The sequence below is a fragment of the Mixophyes fleayi genome, chromosome 3 (genome assembly GCF_038048845.1).
Source record: "Mixophyes fleayi isolate aMixFle1 chromosome 3, aMixFle1.hap1, whole genome shotgun sequence".
NCBI classification, from domain to species: Eukaryota; Metazoa; Chordata; class Amphibia; order Anura; family Limnodynastidae; genus Mixophyes; species Mixophyes fleayi.
The window spans coordinates 187,338,844-187,356,872 of NC_134404.1; the positions used below are offsets into that span (position 1 = coordinate 187,338,844).

At 38.0% G+C, this 18,029-nt stretch overlaps 1 protein-coding gene across 1 annotated transcript in view; it reads left to right on the top strand.

Moving 5' to 3' along the window:
* ARMC2 (armadillo repeat containing 2) overlaps positions 1 to 18,029 on the top strand; it is an 82,294-nt gene that overhangs the window by 58,715 nt on the left and 5,550 nt on the right. The window contains exons 10-15 of the mRNA XM_075202884.1: positions 423 to 646; positions 1,856 to 2,001; positions 4,661 to 4,760; positions 13,976 to 14,294; positions 16,071 to 16,193; positions 16,955 to 17,068. Of these exons, the coding sequence (XP_075058985.1) occupies positions 423 to 646; positions 1,856 to 2,001; positions 4,661 to 4,760; positions 13,976 to 14,294; positions 16,071 to 16,193; positions 16,955 to 17,068 (1,026 nt within the window). The remainder of the gene's footprint in view (positions 1 to 422; positions 647 to 1,855; positions 2,002 to 4,660; positions 4,761 to 13,975; positions 14,295 to 16,070; positions 16,194 to 16,954; positions 17,069 to 18,029) is intronic.

Here is an 18,029-nt window from a genome sequence, read left to right on the forward strand (position 1 = left end):
CTACACAGATGTTATAGTTAATATACATTGGGTGGCACAGTTGTTAGGTTTGCTGCTCACAGGGCTGCATTATGGGTCCTTTTCCGACCAGGGCACTATATGTGTGGTGTTTATATGATCTCCCTGTGGTTGAGTGGGTTTCCTCCCAGTGCTAGGGTTTTCTCCCACAGTCCAAAAACATTCTAGTAGGTTAATTGGCTTCTGACGGAAAAAAACTAGTGTGCCTACTTGTGTGGTAGATATTTTAGACTGTAAGCCCCACTGAGTAAGGACTGATGTGAATGATGAAAAACATTCCCTGTAAACTGTTGCACAATATGATAGAGCTTCGTAAATATAGTACATATTTTGGCAGTAGTCACACATTAAGCAAGCCCCTTGCAGTCTTTGCTTTGTCACCTAACAGGCAATGTTTCCTACAGGTGTCCTGCTAGATGTCCTGCAGAACGAAGATGCTCAAACGAACACTGAGGCTTTCTTGTATTGTTTGGGTACTATCAAATTCCTGTCTGGAAATACAGTTCTGCTCAATGAATTACTCAGAAAACAAGCAGTGGAAATACTAGTGGAGTTAATGAAGCAGATCATCCATTTCAACAGCGTTCCAGAAATTGCTCCTTCTGATATGAGCCATCTACTAGTACAGGTTTGTTCAGTCTGTAAACTGTTCTTATCTTGGCCGCTTCTTATCATGGGTATAGTTTGTGTAAAACCCTTCAAAGGACCAGTCCATTGCCAAATTAGAAATGGTAATGTTTGTTTTATTCTGCAACCAGGAAGTTGTTTATAACTTATTACCCAGTGTTCCAGTGGAATGATCCATATTTTTCTTTTTCATGTCAAAGACTGTTGCTGAACAGAGTGTTCCCAACGCAACATAAGGACTATATGTTTATTATAATGGCAATACTACTTGTGCAATATTTAAACACTTTGCTAGTGTTGACATTAAGCAGCTTAGTGTGCTATTCCTGACACTAGCCACCTACCGAAACTTGTATAGTAACTTCAAACACTTTAATTTACCTGTAACCTGTAGGGTTTCATTTTATGCAAAATTCAAGGAATGGAAGAGGTGATTTTAAAACTGATCCCACAAACTGTGTATGAATGTGCTGTAAATATAAGCATATTTTATAATACAGAGCTTTGCACACAGGGATAAGTGTTTTGACAAAGCACCAACTACACAGCAATGATAAATACAAGTTTACTGATGATTTGGAGAGTGTAAATGAAAAACTTTACCTGAATCTTATCCAATGTGGTTGTCTCTGTTTTGGTCACAATAGAAACATAAACATTAAAAATAAAAGTGTATGTTTTACAGGTGTGTGTGTGTGTGTGTGTGTGTGTGTGTGTGTGTGTGTGTGTGTGTGTGGTCCGTGTCCTTATAAAACTGTAAGACATCTGCTGGCTATAGAAATAAATGATGATGATGAAGACATACACTTTTATTTTTAATGTTTAAGTCTCTATTGTGACCAAAACAGAGACAACCACATTGGATAAGATTCAGGTAAAGCCTTGCTAGCACTATTGCCCATTTTTATACCAAATGCGCAGTGACAGATAATTAGAGGTATCCTGAGAAGTAGAGAATTTGAGCAGTGCCATAACCCATACCCATCTGACAAAAATTACTATTTGAAAAAGGAAAGACAACCCTTGTTTATCTTCTGGGGTGAAGGCAGCAGCTTAATTCAGGCTTTAAAGATATGATCTCAGTAGCAAATATATGTATTTTTTTTTATATTTTAATTCTATTCTCCTATCACATGTGTAAACAATTGTAATTTTAACGAAAAATTAATGTTCATGTAATAAGAAAAAAAAATTGTTTTGATTCATACAGCTCACTGCAACACTGAGGAATTTTGCTGATCTTTCCCAGTCTCGGCCAACATTTCTTGGAAGTAACGCCTTAATGGAGTTTTGTGTTCTCTTGGAGAATTATATGTATGATAAGGATATATGCACCAATGTTTCACGAATACTCAGGTTTGTCTCTCAATTATTCTTTTAAAAATTATCTGATATTAATAACAATGTTCTATAAATACATGACTGTTATATTCTGCTCCTTGAAGGTGTGTACATGTTGATCACTTGCCGCCTTACTTATGCTCTGTTGAAACCCTTTTCATTGATGTGTATCCTACTGAATTGCCCTGTGTATTAGAACTCCTATTGAAGCTTAGCGGTAAGGCTGGATTACTCCAGAGGGGAACTATTGGGAAGGGATAAGGAGATAATTTGTCATCTCATTACATCAGGCCAAAAGGCCCAGGAGAGGCAAAGCACAGGGTGTGCGCAGGCAGGACAGGGTCTCTGGGCCAGAGGAAGAAACATATAAGAGGTCCACCTGTCACTTCTGTCTCAATGTCCACCTAAACAATAATGGAGGGGAATGCCATTGCATGCATTGTGCCAGCTAAGCTGAGTAGTAGTATTTTCAAAAATTAGGCATGCCTTGGCCACCTGCTGGAGAGGATCTTTGGAAAATGTGGGCCTGAATCAACATTTTTTTACCAGACCAAATAGAGTGCATCACTAGTTTCTGCAGCAAACAGAGAATCGAGGGAGGGACTCCAATTAGCAATGCATGTAAGAGATATAATAATCTCAGGAGGACGTTTCTATTCTCTAAAGTGAGAAAATGAGGTTATTCCATGAATCCAGGTCATTTTTAATGTGGTTGAGAAGTGGGAGATAGTTTGCTTGAAACAACCTTTTTAGTAAGCATAACCACCAGATACTTCATTTGGTTGGAGTAGTCTGTCTTAGAGTGATAAAAAAAAAATGTTGTAGAATTTCCATCTTGGTCGTGTTTACTTTAATTTAGACACAGCTTAGAAAATGCTGAATCACAGCAAACTGGTTTTAGAGCTATATTGAGGGGTTCCATATAGGAAGAACTATGTCATCTGCGTAAAGAGCAACTTTGTGATTACCAGATACATCTGGATAACAGAAATATCTGGGTTCAACCTAATTTTGGAGACGAGCGTTCAATAGACAGAGCAGAAAGAAGTGGATATATAGGGCAGCCTTGTCTGGTTTCATTGCCAACAGGGAGAAAAGGAGCAGTACATCCAATCACAGGAACCAAGGTTGTTATGGTATAGAGCTGAAACTCCTGTAGTCTTGAAAACTATAGGAGGCAAGAGCTCTCATAATGAAGGGCCACCACAATGCTGTCAAAGGCCTTCTCCGCATTGAGGGAAAGAAAAATAGTAAAGGCAACCTGCACTCACTTGCATGGTGAATTAGATCAGTAGTTCGCCTGGTGCTATTTGTTGCCTGATGGCTTGTTACAAAACCAACATGATCTGGATGGTTAAGGAAGGGAGGACTAGACTGAGCCTGTTAGTGACAGTTTTAGCATATGTTTTCAAGTCCACAAAATTGAACACAACCAGTATTTTAGCCCTTGTCATGGCAGGGTCAAAGGTCTCATCAAACACATTAAAAAGGCAAGATCAAATTAAAAAGCCAAATAAGTTTTAGGAGCCAGAATACCAGCACATTTTTTAATAATATAAGGCCTGGAGCTGACTTTACTTTCACAGACCGTAGAATATCAACTGTTTCCTTCTCCAAATCTCAGAATTTAGCAATTTCAGAGCCTCAGGGGAGAGCTTTAGAAGATTGCATAGTGCACATATTCCTCTATTGCTTGCTCAAAATAAGAGCGTAAGGGGTGGGAGGGACCTAGCTTATATAAGCTAAAGTGGAAGGATTGGACTTCTTTCATAATTAAGTCTGGGTGATTAAAGGACCTAAATAACCAAGCTTTTGATTTGCAAAATTGTATTGAAGGTTTGCCTTAGTCCAAGTCGCCTAGCAAGGAGCGGTGTCCTCGAAAGTTAATTGCACTTTAACATAGGCTTTAACAGATGATAGAGGGATTACTATCATTATGACTGGTGCTAGCAGCTGCTTGGTGCTCCTGGTCTTCTGTGTACAGCTGTGAATCCATTTTGATAACAGTACAATGTGACTGCAGATTAAGAACAACACTGCCAGCCCTATTATTTCTATTTCAGCAATGACAATTAGCAATGGAGCTCTCCTCTTTCTGTTTTACCTATAGAAGTACAATGTGACTGCAGATTTATAAGACCAAGCCTGTCAGACCTATTATTTCTATTTCAGCAATGACAATTGGCAATGGAGCTCTCCTGAATGTCACTGGAGACTTTGAAGAACACTGCTACCCCTACCTATGATTTTGGTACCCCGATGGATTAGCAAATTGTAGGAATTATGAGTTGTCGTGTGAGAGGGCTTGGTACACACAGAGCTCCTGAACAATACATCCAAATGTGATGGCGCCCCCACAATTTGTTTAAATAACTTAATGTGTCACTGTTAGGAAGCATTCTTAGTAAGTAAACAAAGAAAAATTATGTCCCTCACATTTCATAAAACATGACTATTTATTGTTTCCTTAATTTATACTAAAAAAGTTCCGTTCTACCACTAGACAATTTTGTTGTTATCTTGAGTGCAAGCAGAGGAAATAAAATCCATATGTCATATTTTTATTTTTAATTGATAAATATATTTTAATTACCATAAGGGCACATTAACCACAATGGCACATAAATACGACTTTGGTGTTTACCTTCTCTTTTCACCTTTTTTATTTTTTCAGCAAACTTTCTCTCTACCATGATTGCTGCATGGCTCTAGCAGATTGTTCTAATTGCTACTCCGTATTCTTGTCTGTATTGAACAAACATCCCAATAAACAGGTAAGATATTTGTCTCTACCTATGAAACATTAAATCATGATATTCACCTGAAAAAAACAATGTAAATGACCAGTCTCACTATTGGGCAATCCATTTGTAGTGCATATATCAGTACCAATCTGCTGAGCAACTTATTGTAACACTAAAGCTGGGTACACAATAGTGAAAATTACCCCTGATGCGATTTCTGTAATGATTTTACCAATGACTGGAAGTTTCAGGCGTACAAATCTACACAATTTACCTTTTATATCTGTGATCTTCATCTCTCATAACCATCTGCTGAAAAGATTGACTCTGTACACCCTACAAATATCTGCCTACACTGCTGGTCGTCTTGCATACACACTTCCACATTTGCCAGACATCATTCCATCGTTGATAGTGATTTTTAAATAAAAACAAATCAAGCGATACGATGTGCTTTGGTAGGATAAAACACGATCGTTGGAGTGTACACACTGATGCGATATCTGACCAAACGGCCATTTGTTGTGTGATCTGCATGATAATTGTATCATTGTGTACCCAGCTTAACTGTGTACTGCACACAGGTTACCCAGTTTCCAAGACACACTGGGCTTTTTATTAATATCTGACAATAGAGCTAATTTTCTATTGCCCCTTATGTCAGTGATGGAAAATCACCTATCGCCATAATTTATTATGAAAAACCTCACCAAGACAGCTGAGCGGTTGCCTCACTGACACTGTACTGGAATGGTAAGAGTTAACTAACCACTTTGAGTTAAGTTAACTCTGAGGGGAATAAGCGCATTTGTGACTTGGCTATAGCTTTTAGTTCCACACTAATTAAAACAAACAATACAAATGAAATGATAAAAAATAGATTAAACTATTACAAAATGTTCATTGGGGAAAAAAGTTTGTATTCTACAAATAAAGCATTTTTTTTCATTACTCTTCTTCTGTTATCAACATCCTGTGATTGCAATATCAGAACAAGGATTGTAGAAGTACTTGTTCCCCATGAGCAGCATGAGTCAGTGGAGTGCTGGTGTTATAGTGACGGTATAAAGAGGGTGCAATGAATACATTTTAGTACACTTTGATGTACTAAGTGTAAGGGTGGTGGTATAAAGGATGAGTTCTTTAACACACTCCGTCATCCCACTACCAGAAGTACAGCTTCCCTGTAACCCCAGTTGTCAAAAGCTGCATTGTCAGGGGTGGGTGTACTAGCCCTTTAAGACTGTCCCCATCATATTGTAAGAGAGGAGTTTGTGTTCACTACTGTAAAGAGCACAATATGATTGATTGTAAACTGCTTACAACCTATTCATAAGCTGTCCACTATGGTAGTGGACTCCCCTTCCTTATTTCGAACTTACACCCAATAGCTGGCGAACGCAGCATTGGCAAGATAGTCTGTACAACCCTTTTAAGCAAAACACAATATCACACATACTGCTGCTGAGTCACTATACTTTTTTAAGGTGAATTATTTATTCTCCCAAAAAAAATTTGTGCATTATTTTATTGCTTATGATTCCTATTCAAATAATGAGCAGTGTTTTACATTGCAGCTGAAACCACTAGCAGATAATATGTATAGTGGGATACTCTTCATTTGATTAGTAAGAATCCATACCCAGGCTAGAGTCCCAACAAAAAAAAACAGCACTAGCAGAACTATGAGAAGAAATGTGTCTGGCAGTATTTAATATATGCAAAATGGAATCTCCCTAAGGGGGAAAAGCCACAGTTTAATTTATTTTTTTCTTTAGTGCATGAGACAGGCACAAACATTTCCTAGAAATCTGAGCAGAGTTGGCAGTTTGTTCATGTGCTGCTACTTAGTCAGTATTAATGTGCTTTAATGCCACGCCAGTCAAGGGCAAATTGGCCGTTTGTCTATCAATAAACCTCTTCTGAACAGGCTGTTTAGTTCCCACCTGACATGATACATCAAACATTGTACCACAAGGAGATGCCTGTAATACCTTTACTAAATACGATCCGTAAATACATTCTTATTTCCAGAAATACATTGGAAAAACTCAGATCTTCCAGTTTTTAATTTGTGCAGAAAACACATGCAATTGACATTTAACAGTGAGTGGGTGTTAGTAGATTTTAGTTTCTCTGAAATTAGAAGGAAGTTTTCTTTATCAGTCATTGTGTAGAGGACGTTAAGCTGAATTGTGCAAACTGCCATACTTGGTGGAAATGCCAGGAGAAGGAAGAATGTTTTGTGTTATGAAATTAGTGATGGCACACAATGGTTACAATGGCTAGAGTGTGAGGGTAACTGCACAATTGTGTTGCATACTGCTTTGCCTTATGTAATGACAATGAAAGGTGATGAAGGCATCCTCATGCGCTGTATGCTTATAGTTCACTCATTTGGATGGACTCATCTATAGTCTATAAAAACTGAATCAAAAGGACTTGTACTTATTGGCAGAGTAGGATGTTAAACATAAATGTTCATTGAATGGAACCTTACTGAATTCATGAAACACATATGTCCCTAAGCATGTGCATTTCAAAGCTGGAGACACATGGACATCCCCAGCCTGAAAATGAATACAATAGGTGCTGACATCCTAGTGTTACTGCATCGCATCATTGATTACAAGTGATTTTGCTTTCTGAATTCCAATATTTTCAAAGATTTCTCACTCCTTTCTCTCTATGATACACAAAGGCCCACATGGAAAGTGGCCGTGCAATATGCAGGTATGAATGGTACAGGGGCAATATGCATTCAATGCAGAAGTGTGAATGGACGCTTAGGAGTGAGATACTTGGCGTAATAAGGAACTGCATAAAGCATGGCAGATAGCTTCTACAGAGCATTTATACATTTCTAAAGTCCTGGAACTTCATGAGTTAAAGAAACATGGAAGACTTGTTTTGATTCCTCCCTTAGTACAACATTTTCCTGGGCGTGTTGACACTTGTGGTCAGGGAGCATATGTTATTCATTTATGGCCTTTGAGTCCAAGAATATCTGCTGTTTTTTATTGGAATAGTGTGCGAGGAAAATATTATACTTTGCATACCTTAGTCTGTCTGGGGTTTTTTCTTTTGGAGTTTGTGGAGTGTTCTGTGGACTTTTTCCTGGGTTTCTTCTACTCTAATTACTGGTTTAATGGGAGAGGTTGGTAGCCATATGCGGGCAATCTAATATTTTTATTGCAAAATAAATGACAATTATACCCTATGTTGTATGAGCTGGCAGAGGCAAGTTAAACTCAAACCACCACAGTCCCTAGGAGGAGGGTTTATTGCAGAAATAAAACATTTAAGGGAGGTCTCTTTCCTAAGAACAGAGTGGCTCACTTGGTTTCCTGCTGAGATACTTACTGGTCAATCTAGTATTAGGTTCTGAAAGGTCTAGAGTCCTGGTGGTGATGTCACAAAAGTCCACAGAGCTGCTGGCACTGTGTCTGCCAAGGATACCCAAATTATCTTCACATGAGCAGAGAGAGAGATTATCTGATTGAGGTGTCGTAGTAGGTCACCCTGCTTCTTTATCGTGCTGAAGGCCCCATGGTCTCTGAAAGACACTCATGTCTATTAACTTGCTGTTTCTCTTTCCATATACTAATGTCTGATAACTGTTGAAGGAAATCTGCATCTCTACGTTGTATGGTAGATAGTCCGGCCCTGTGATTACTTGCCAGTGTAGCCTCTATTGGCATTGCCCCTGGACTTACCCAATGATACCAACATACCCTTTGCGGAGCATCAGGATAGTACTGTTTACTCCTAAAGTCATTGAGAAGTTGCGTTGTAACACAACCATATTACTGAGAGAGTTCATCCCATAACTCAAACTCAAATTGTTGCCTTGGATTATTCAGTCAGCAGCCAATGTATGCCTACCGCTTGGTCAGAATGTTTATAATACAGAAATGATCAGTGAAGTACTTGCATTATTATTTTTTTTTACTTTTTGGTTAGTATATGTTGTATAGTGTGTGTGTGTGTGTGTGTGTGTGTAATGTATTGCAAGCCACTTTTAGAGAGATCAGCATGACAGGTCCCAGTAAGAAGGTAGTGATTCTGCATGCTTAGCAAACATAAGTTTAGCAAAAAATTAAATTAAACTCTCGTGCGTCTAGGATAAAACTCAACGGATCTCTATCTTTCAATATTTTAAATAGCACCAGGCTTTCGCCATTGATCTTTGAGCTATACATGAAGACCCTTGCGAGAGCAATTGGAGCTAACCCCAATATATCTGGAATTGAGGTGGGTGGCCGGGAATGTAAGTTGTCCCTGTTTGTCGACAACCTGCTAGCTTCGGTCTCACTCCCCAGTGTGAGTTCCGCATTTTTGGAGCCCTCTCAAACTTCAAAATTAATCATGTAAAATCTGTGGCTATGAATCTTACCGCCCACTACCAGGTAGTTGAGGATTTCAGGAACAGCTTCCCTTTCCACTGGCATCCTTCCCACCTCAATTACCTAGGGGTTGGATTGACTAGAGATCTTTCACAACTCTTTCACTCCAATTTTCTGTATAATCTACAGTTCCTATGGGCAAATGATAAAAACTGGTATTTTAAACAGATTGGTAGAGTTAACGTGATCAAAGTGAACACGTTACCTAAAATTTTATACTTGATGCAACACTAACAATTCATATCCCCCAAAATAGCTTGAGAACGTCCATCGAGTGATCAAGCGATTTATTTTGGGAAAGAACAACCCCCCTGTCTCCAGCAAGATAATCTATTTTGACGCAAACATTTAAGGGGACTACAACTCCAACATATATATATATATATATATCTATTATAAAGCCATTACGTTGAACATAATTTTAGAATGGATGAGAGCCAAAAGGTAGCTAGCAATGGGTATCTATTGAGAAACACTTTCTTCGGATCCCATCCGAAGAAAGTGGTTGCTGAGCGTGCCCTCATTTACTCACCCAAATATATCGCCCTCTCTTGGTTGCTGGTAGCAGTTGAGATCACTAGCCTACATTTCTTCTGGGATCTCTCCTCTCACTTCCTTTTTGTCAAACCTGGATTTTTCCCCAGGTATTCACCTTCTAACTTTCTGAGACTGGTCTCGAATGCGATTCTTCAGGTCAGGCCAATTGGTGGACACCATTTGCTGAAATTCAGTCTTAGTGTGGCTTACCTAATGCAGACTTCTGGAAGTATTTACAGGTAGGGCACTTCTTGCACTTCGCTAAATGAGCCCAAATAGTTCAAAGGCGTCTCGCCTCTTTTGAAGCTTTGTGAGTCTCTGTTTCCACTCCCTCCCATACAATATTTCTCTATACCGACTTATTGTAGAAAACTTGTCAGCCACATTTCAGAGAAATAGATTTAAATAGGGAAAGAGATTTAAATAGAGCTAGCCCTGCGGAGAAGTTGCGGAAAGTCATTTTGTTCACACACGTTTGTTCCATCAGCACCTCTGGAGTGAAGACACAATATAAAATACTGACATGCTGGTACAGAAATCGAAGTGTGCTTCGGAAAGTATATCAGACTCCCTCTGATGTTTGTTGGAGGTGTTCGACGGCCCCAGGGAGCTACTTACACATCTGGTGGGAAAGCCCCTGCATGCAACAATTTTGGAAGAAAGTTAACTGAATCATTAAAGTTATTTTAAATTGTGAGGTTCCCCTAGATTTGGCTTTTTTGGTTCCTAAATCTGTTTAAAATTCCCATTAACACATATAAAAAAATCGGTACTGAGCCACCTGAATAATGATGCATAGTCCTCCAATCCCCCATCACTTAAAGTTTAGTACACTCAAATTGATTACTATATGTCAATGGATGACCTTATCTCCTCAGCTAATGATAAATCCTCAGACGTTGTCGTTACATGGCTTTCTTGGTTGGATTTCAAAGAAACTGTTATAAAGACTACAGTCATGGCCAAAAGTTTTGAGAATGACACAAATATTATTTTTCACAAAGTCTGCTGCCTCAGTATTTATGACGGAATTTTGCATATACTCCAGAATGTCATGAAGAGTGATCAGATTATTTGCAATTCATTTCAAAGGCCCTCTTTGCATGACCATGAACTTTATACCAAAAACAACATTTTCACTGCATTTCAGCACTGACACAAAAGGACCAACTGACATCAGGTCAGTGATTCTCTCATTAACAGAGGTGAGAGTGTTGATGAGGACCAGGCTGGAAATCACTCAAAACGCTTGTCCAGAGAAGGAAATGTGAGCACTACCATCAGTCCTGTGTCATGTCAACAGTAAAGCAGCCTGAGACCATTCATGTGTGGGGTTGCTTCTCAGCCAAGGGAGTGGGATCACTCATAATTTTGCCTAAGAACACAGCCATGAATAAAGAATGGTACCAAAACATCCTCCCAAGAGCAACTTCTCCCAACCATCCAAGAACAGTTTGGTGATGAACAATGCCTTTTCCAGCATGATGGAGCACCTTGCCATAAGGCAAAAGTGATAACTAAGTGGCTTTGGGATCAAAACAAACATCAAAATTTTGGGTCCATGGACAGGAAACTCCCCACACCTTAATCCCATTGAGAACTTGTGGTCAATCCTCAAGAGGCGGGTGGACAAACAAAAACCCACAAATTCTGACAAACTCCAAGCATTGATTAGGCAAGAATGGGCAGCCATCAGTCAGTATGTGGCCCAGAAGTTGATTGACAGCATGCCAGGGCGAATTGCAGAGGTCTTCAAAAGGAAGGGTCAACACTGCAAATATTGACTTTTTGCATAAACTTAATGTAATTGTCAATAAAAACCTTTGACACTTATGAAGTGCTTGTAATTTTACTTCAGTATATAATAGCAACATCTAACAAAAAGGTCTAAAAACACTGAAGCAGCAAACTTTAAACCAATACTTGTGTCATTCTCAAAACTCTTGGCCAAGACCGTACATGTTTGTGGCAGACAGGGACAGCTAAGCTCCCAATTTTTGTGACCTTTTTGTTTTTTTCCACATGGCCCTCCTGTACCTTTCCATCAATTGGAGATGACTGTTTTCTGTGATTGTTGTTTCTCTGCTGGTTATGAGCGGTCCCCTCTTCTATTTCATTACATGTTTTGCATTTCTTCCATTTGTTGTATGATATGTTTGAAAATGGAAAGTATCGGATTGTATTTTATTATGTCATTGCTTGTTCTCGTTTTCATTGCATACTTTCAATAAACACAGTTCAAATTTAAGGAAAAAAATAAATAATGAAAAGAAAAATGTCACTCTCGTTCCAATTCCATTCTGTGATACTGACACATTTTGTATAAGAACAAAAAGAGGGAAAGCGCAAAAACCAATGTAGTTGAACAAATATGTTCACAAACAACACATGTATAATGTAAATGATAGGTATATGTTTATAGCCCTTTCCGTGAATAGAAAGATGGCATCAAAGGGCTTGAACGTTCAATAAAGAAGCCGCTGGGAACAGGTTGGACACTTACCCTAACGCTGTCCCTATCATTTACATTATACATGTGTTTGTGAACATATTACTACCTTGGTTTTTGCGCTTCCCCTCTTTTTGTTGTGGTTATATTTCTTCAGGAAACAGCACCTTGACATATCATTATCTGGAAAGCGCTCACTATAACACTCTATATACATTTTGTATGAGGGTCACACACTTATGCAGAGATGTGTGAATGCAACACAGAATGAATATTGACCAAACTTATGGACAGGGTGCCACATTTGGTATTCCTATACTCAAAAAGACAAAAAACAATTTTGGGAGTAATTTTGTATGTTTACTTTAATTCTCTCTATGTTGCTTGATTTTACTAGAAAATGGCCATAATATACAGATACATCTTGTCTACTATGCTACCAAAATAGAACCCTAACAGCCCCAAAATAACAATATAGCATTCACCAGGGTATTCTATGAAATAAAAGATATTCCCGGTGAAACTAGCACATCTTCTAAAATTAAATTTAGTCTGAGTACGAAGATATATAAAAATCATTTTCATTTAGGGGTTAAATTACACTATATTAGCATTTTTATTTAGAAATCAATATAGTTATATTCCAATCATGTCTGCTGATGAGATGATAAATTTTCAGCTTGTACGTTCCCCCAGTTATGTTTGCTAAATATTTTGCTTTCTCGGTCTGCCATCTTTGCTCTTCAGACATATTTTTATATCACCAGGCAGGCAGAGTTGGTTATAATCCGTTGCCCTGGGATATCACACAACTCTGTTGTGCTGTCTGCACAGTATTTTATTGCATTCATTATATTCCAAGGCCAAAGCATAAATATCTCTGCCTAGAGATATGATTATGGAAAAGGAAGCTAATAAAGGTTGCACACGGCAATAAATTAGTATTATGCTAATTTATTAAATATTCAGAAGTTGTTACATACAACATACAATACAATCAGGCCTGATTCATCTTCAGACGTAAGTCCCATTGCATGTCCTATCTTGAAACTCCCTTTACGCCAGTGAGTGCAAATGCATGCAATTCAGGTCCAAACACAAATGGCACTTCCGACTGGCTATGATTTGATGGGCAGAACAGGGGAGGACATGTAAGCAATGTACAATAAGGGCATGTCGAGGTCAATTGCATGTACATTCGTCAGATTCAAGCTCTGGGCATCTCTGAGGTACGTATTTTTTAACCGTATCACTAGCACCAGCTACAAGGACTGACTGATGGTGGTGACTGGCCCGTATGCGTGCCACAACATGTTTTGCAAGTAAGCGAAACTGTAAAAATGCATTTTATGTAGAGTAGCCATTAAGAACATCCTAATTTATGTGTTTCATGTTCTAAAAAAAAAAAATTTTTTTTTTTTATATGTATTTTTGTTAATGATTATAGTATTAAGAGTTGTTACTGTAGTATTATTTTTATTTTCACTGCGTTCTGATGGGACTTTATATATACTTTATACCCATATTCAAATGAGATCCGCTCGTAGTGAATACAGACGTACATGCGTGCAATTTCCTTGACATTTTAGGTTAGTAGCATTGGTTACAGGACTCTTTCTTTATTTAAAAGCATAAAATATACAACATATTTTCCATGATAATCTGCATTTTAAGTCAGATGTGACTGCTCACTCCTGCTTGCCATTGGCTAATAATATTTATCTACTCTATCCAAGCTGAGATGTAGCAGAGCACCTCTTTACCTGCTTAATGTCTTGATGTATCATGCTCTGTCAATTCTGTTGTACAACATACATATTTTTATAGTTACTAAATATTTCCCTTCTCTTTAGGACCTTGTTGTGCGCATAGTCTTTATACTTGGGAATCTTACAGCTAAGGCTGATACTGCTCGCGAACGATTTTATAAACTGAAAGGAAGCATTAAAATTCTTCTACATTTGCTGCACACATACTGTGACCTTGATATAAATGCACGGAGGTCTCAGTCTGTTGAGAAGGAGAAAACTAAGAACCAAAATATGCCTTCTGAAGTAGAAGATATCTTAATTAAACTAGTAAGACTCCTGGCAAACCTGTCCATCCATCCAACAGTCGGCAGAGACCTAGCTGCTAACCAAAATTGTGTGTCATGTTTAATGCAGATTCTAGGTAAGTCTGTTTTCCTGTTTGTGGCAAGTATTACAATTCCTTAATCTTAACTTTTTGTAGTGGAACCCACATCTCCTCATTATACACACTTGTGCCCTTTAAAATATCACATAGTGATTTGTCTGGCTGATACTTTGAGGGAGATGTTAATTTCCAACCTTTTTTAAAATTGACCAAAATCTCAATGGATTACTCTGACATTTTGGGGGAGATTCAATTAGCCGCAAGGTATCCATTGTTTTTTTAAAGTATATTGTATTTGTTTTGTGTGTTTTCATTCCCTGGGTCACCCCAGCAGTGTTATTTTTTTTTCTCACCTTAATAAAGATTGAAGTGTTAAATGTATTATTTCTCACTGTCATTTTGCTCAGTATTGAAAGTTCTTACAACTATTGCAATATTGTAATTGCAGTGTGTGCTTTTAATATTCATCTTAATGAATGTAATAACAATTAAATGAACTACTTAATTAAAGACATCACAAATCTCTCTTGATGTGGTAATAAAATCAATTAACACTGATGTGGAGTTCCAGGGACATGGCGACAACAACAAAAAATGCATTGGAGTATAGCAGACAACCTCCAGCATGGTGGTCAAATGTCAGAGTAGTCCATAACTAGCCTATGTAGCGAGAGAGAGAAAATCTCTGTATATGTTATATGCCAATTTATTTCAGCGACCCATTCAGATCTGTAGTTTGTATGTTCATAAATTATTTTATTTTTATTTTTTTTTAATCTTATTTGTCTTGCTCTTTATGAACTTCTCTCGAATGAAACCACTGAAAACGTTTTGGCGATTTTCATCGTGATAAATTACATTTACCATTCATAAGCCTTTCATAGACTTCACCTGCTCTACACATAGCACTGAAAAAATGGGTGATTTAAGTGGTGTGGTGATTTGTCACTGTTCATTGGGGGAGGGGAGGGGGATTCAATTATTTTTTGGCCTCACATTGTGATCCTGCATGCACTTCCGGTTAATACGGTACTGAAATCTTTGCTAATTTTTGCTTGCAGCTCATAGAAGTGTGGGCAAAAATAAGCACTGATTTCAGATCAGATATAGCCGCAGAGCCTCATCCAGCGAGGCTATTAATTGATAGGATTTCCCTTGATAGAGTCTGCAATTATTAAATAGACTTGTAAATGAGAAAATAAATGTTTAGCAGATATCCCGATATAAGATATGACTTGTGATGGATTGTAAGACCCACAGCAGCACTTCTCATCACCCTTTATTGTAAGAGCATGTGTTTACTTCGTGTACCCCTACACACAAACCTCTAGGGGTAAATGTATCAAGCTGAAAGCTTTCTGGCGGGTTTGAAAAGTGGAGATGTCGCCTATAGCAACCAATCAGATTCTAGCTATCATTTTGTAGCATGTACTAAATAAATGATAGCTAGAATCTGATTGGCTTTTCAAACCCGTCGGAAAACTCTGCTTGATACATTTACCCCCTAGTGTAGCATGTTTATTTGATATCCATATAATAAACATTAGAGGTTGCTAAATGCAGAGCAATGGTTTCATGCAGTTTCCTAATTCTGCTTTTTTTTCATGTGTAATTCAAACAAAATAAGTATTTAGTAAACTAAATCATTTTTAAATTTATTTTCACTGTATCCTAAGCAATCATTAATGTGAAATGTGGCTTGGCAACATGAGGTGCAAAATCAGTGAAGACCTCTTTTAACCTTGACTTCATCATTTAGTAATTATTTTACAATTTACAATGTTCTTGATTTTTTTTTTCCTTTGCAATTAGAATGCAAGGTGACTGGTAAATGTGAAGAACTGGTGATCAGTACTGTGGCAACTATCAGCAATTTGTCTTACTATCAAAATGACAGCTCTGTTATTGCAGACAGAAGACTAGAGATCTGTAAATGTAAGTATTAAAAGAAAGCTTTAAAAGAGTGGTTTGATTTGACTCTTTGTTGCTAGACAGAGAATAGGAAAGTCCTAGCTCTGTGCTTCATGTGATCTGCCATATGATGCCACCATATACATTATCTTTCTGGGCAGAGAAAGACTGGCTTATCTTGCATGGCTCTGTAATGTTATTATATTTGTGAAGGATGAGCATGCTTCTTCCTCCGGGGTAACAGGGTTAAGGTTGAGTATCCTATTTTCATGAAAGAGCTTAAAAAGGTGTTTATGAAATGGCAAAACTATATTGCTTATATCCTAGTCTGGGCTTACTGTAAGCAAATACAATGGACTACTGCTCCATACACACTGGGTAAATCAGTAGAGTTTTAGATCTGTGAAGGTTGACCTTCACAAGGTGGACACATATATAGAGATCATTCAACTGTATGGTAGGTGAGACCTCTGTGCTTACTAAAGGACATGAATCGCCTTTAATTGTTTTACTCTGTGTGTATGTAACCTTTCCTATTGGCTGTGAGATGTCACATCAGCAGACAGGAGCCAATAAGATTACAGATCATCAAAAAAACTTTCATTCTCATGCTAACCCTTAAAATGTGCTGTTATTAACTAGAAGTCTGAGTTATATAATGCGGTATATCTCCATTATGGTTTCCCTGTAAGCCTTTTTGATTTCATTGGGAGGTGCAGGGGCTTTAGTAGTAATCCTACTTCAGAAGAGTAAAACGCAATAAAACATGCTTATCTTATTAATAGTGCTATTAAAACTAATGCTGTCTAACAACATGGAGAGAATTTTGGAAGCAACCCGAGTGTTTGGCAATCTCTCTAAATACCAGGATGTGCGGGATTTCATTTTTGAGAAGAGTGGTGAGTTTCAGTATTTATTACTGCCCTGCTGTGATGTCCTTTGCTTCATGACACTAAACGTAAATTATCATCATCTACCCTGCTGTGTTGTCCTATCTTTATATTACTCCAACATAACCAGTACTGTGTGTAACTCAATCCTAATTTCATAGATGACCTATAATCTAACACTCCTTTTACAACACTATACACATGTTAGCGTTCTCATTAATCTGAATAGCCCTATAATATAACTTACATGATCAGTGGAAATATAAATCATGTATTTGAGAGCCTTAATGAAGACATCTCTGTCTACCTATTGGTTAATCTCTGTATCCCTCTCTGCAAATACACTAAGGAGGTTATATATAAAGCGTAAAGCATTTGCTGCATGGGGCAAAAAGGTTTTGAATTTGCTGAATATCTAGATTTCCGCCAAGGCTCATGGTTTATGGACTAGGATGGTGGGATTTGCGGAGGAGCAGATGTTTGCACAGGCAGGGGTAGGAGTTGGGCAGAATACATTTTTATCAAAGTATGGTGTAGGTCAGTGATGGCTAACCTGTGACACTCCAGGTGTTGTGAAACTACAAGCCCCAGCATGCTTTGCCAGCTATCAGCTAGTTATCTACTGGTAAAGCATGCTGGGGCTTGTAGTTTCACAACACCTGGAGTGTCACAGGTTAGCCATCACTGGCGTAGGTGCTTGTTTTGCAGAGCATTTCAAAACTGTCATCTCCTTATGTGGAGTGAGACGATTGAAGTTAGATAAATGAGTTACAAGGACACATATAGGGTCTCTTTGCTGTGTGCGCCTCTGCATGGCCATTTCTTGCACCAGCGTAGAGCTTGGTATCTGCCTATACTTTTCATGGAAGCCAGATTTAAATATGTGTATATTTTTTTTTTTTTTTAATACGCTGCGTAATGAAATGAAAGAAAACCAAAACTGTGCATTAGTCACCAAACAAGCGAATAA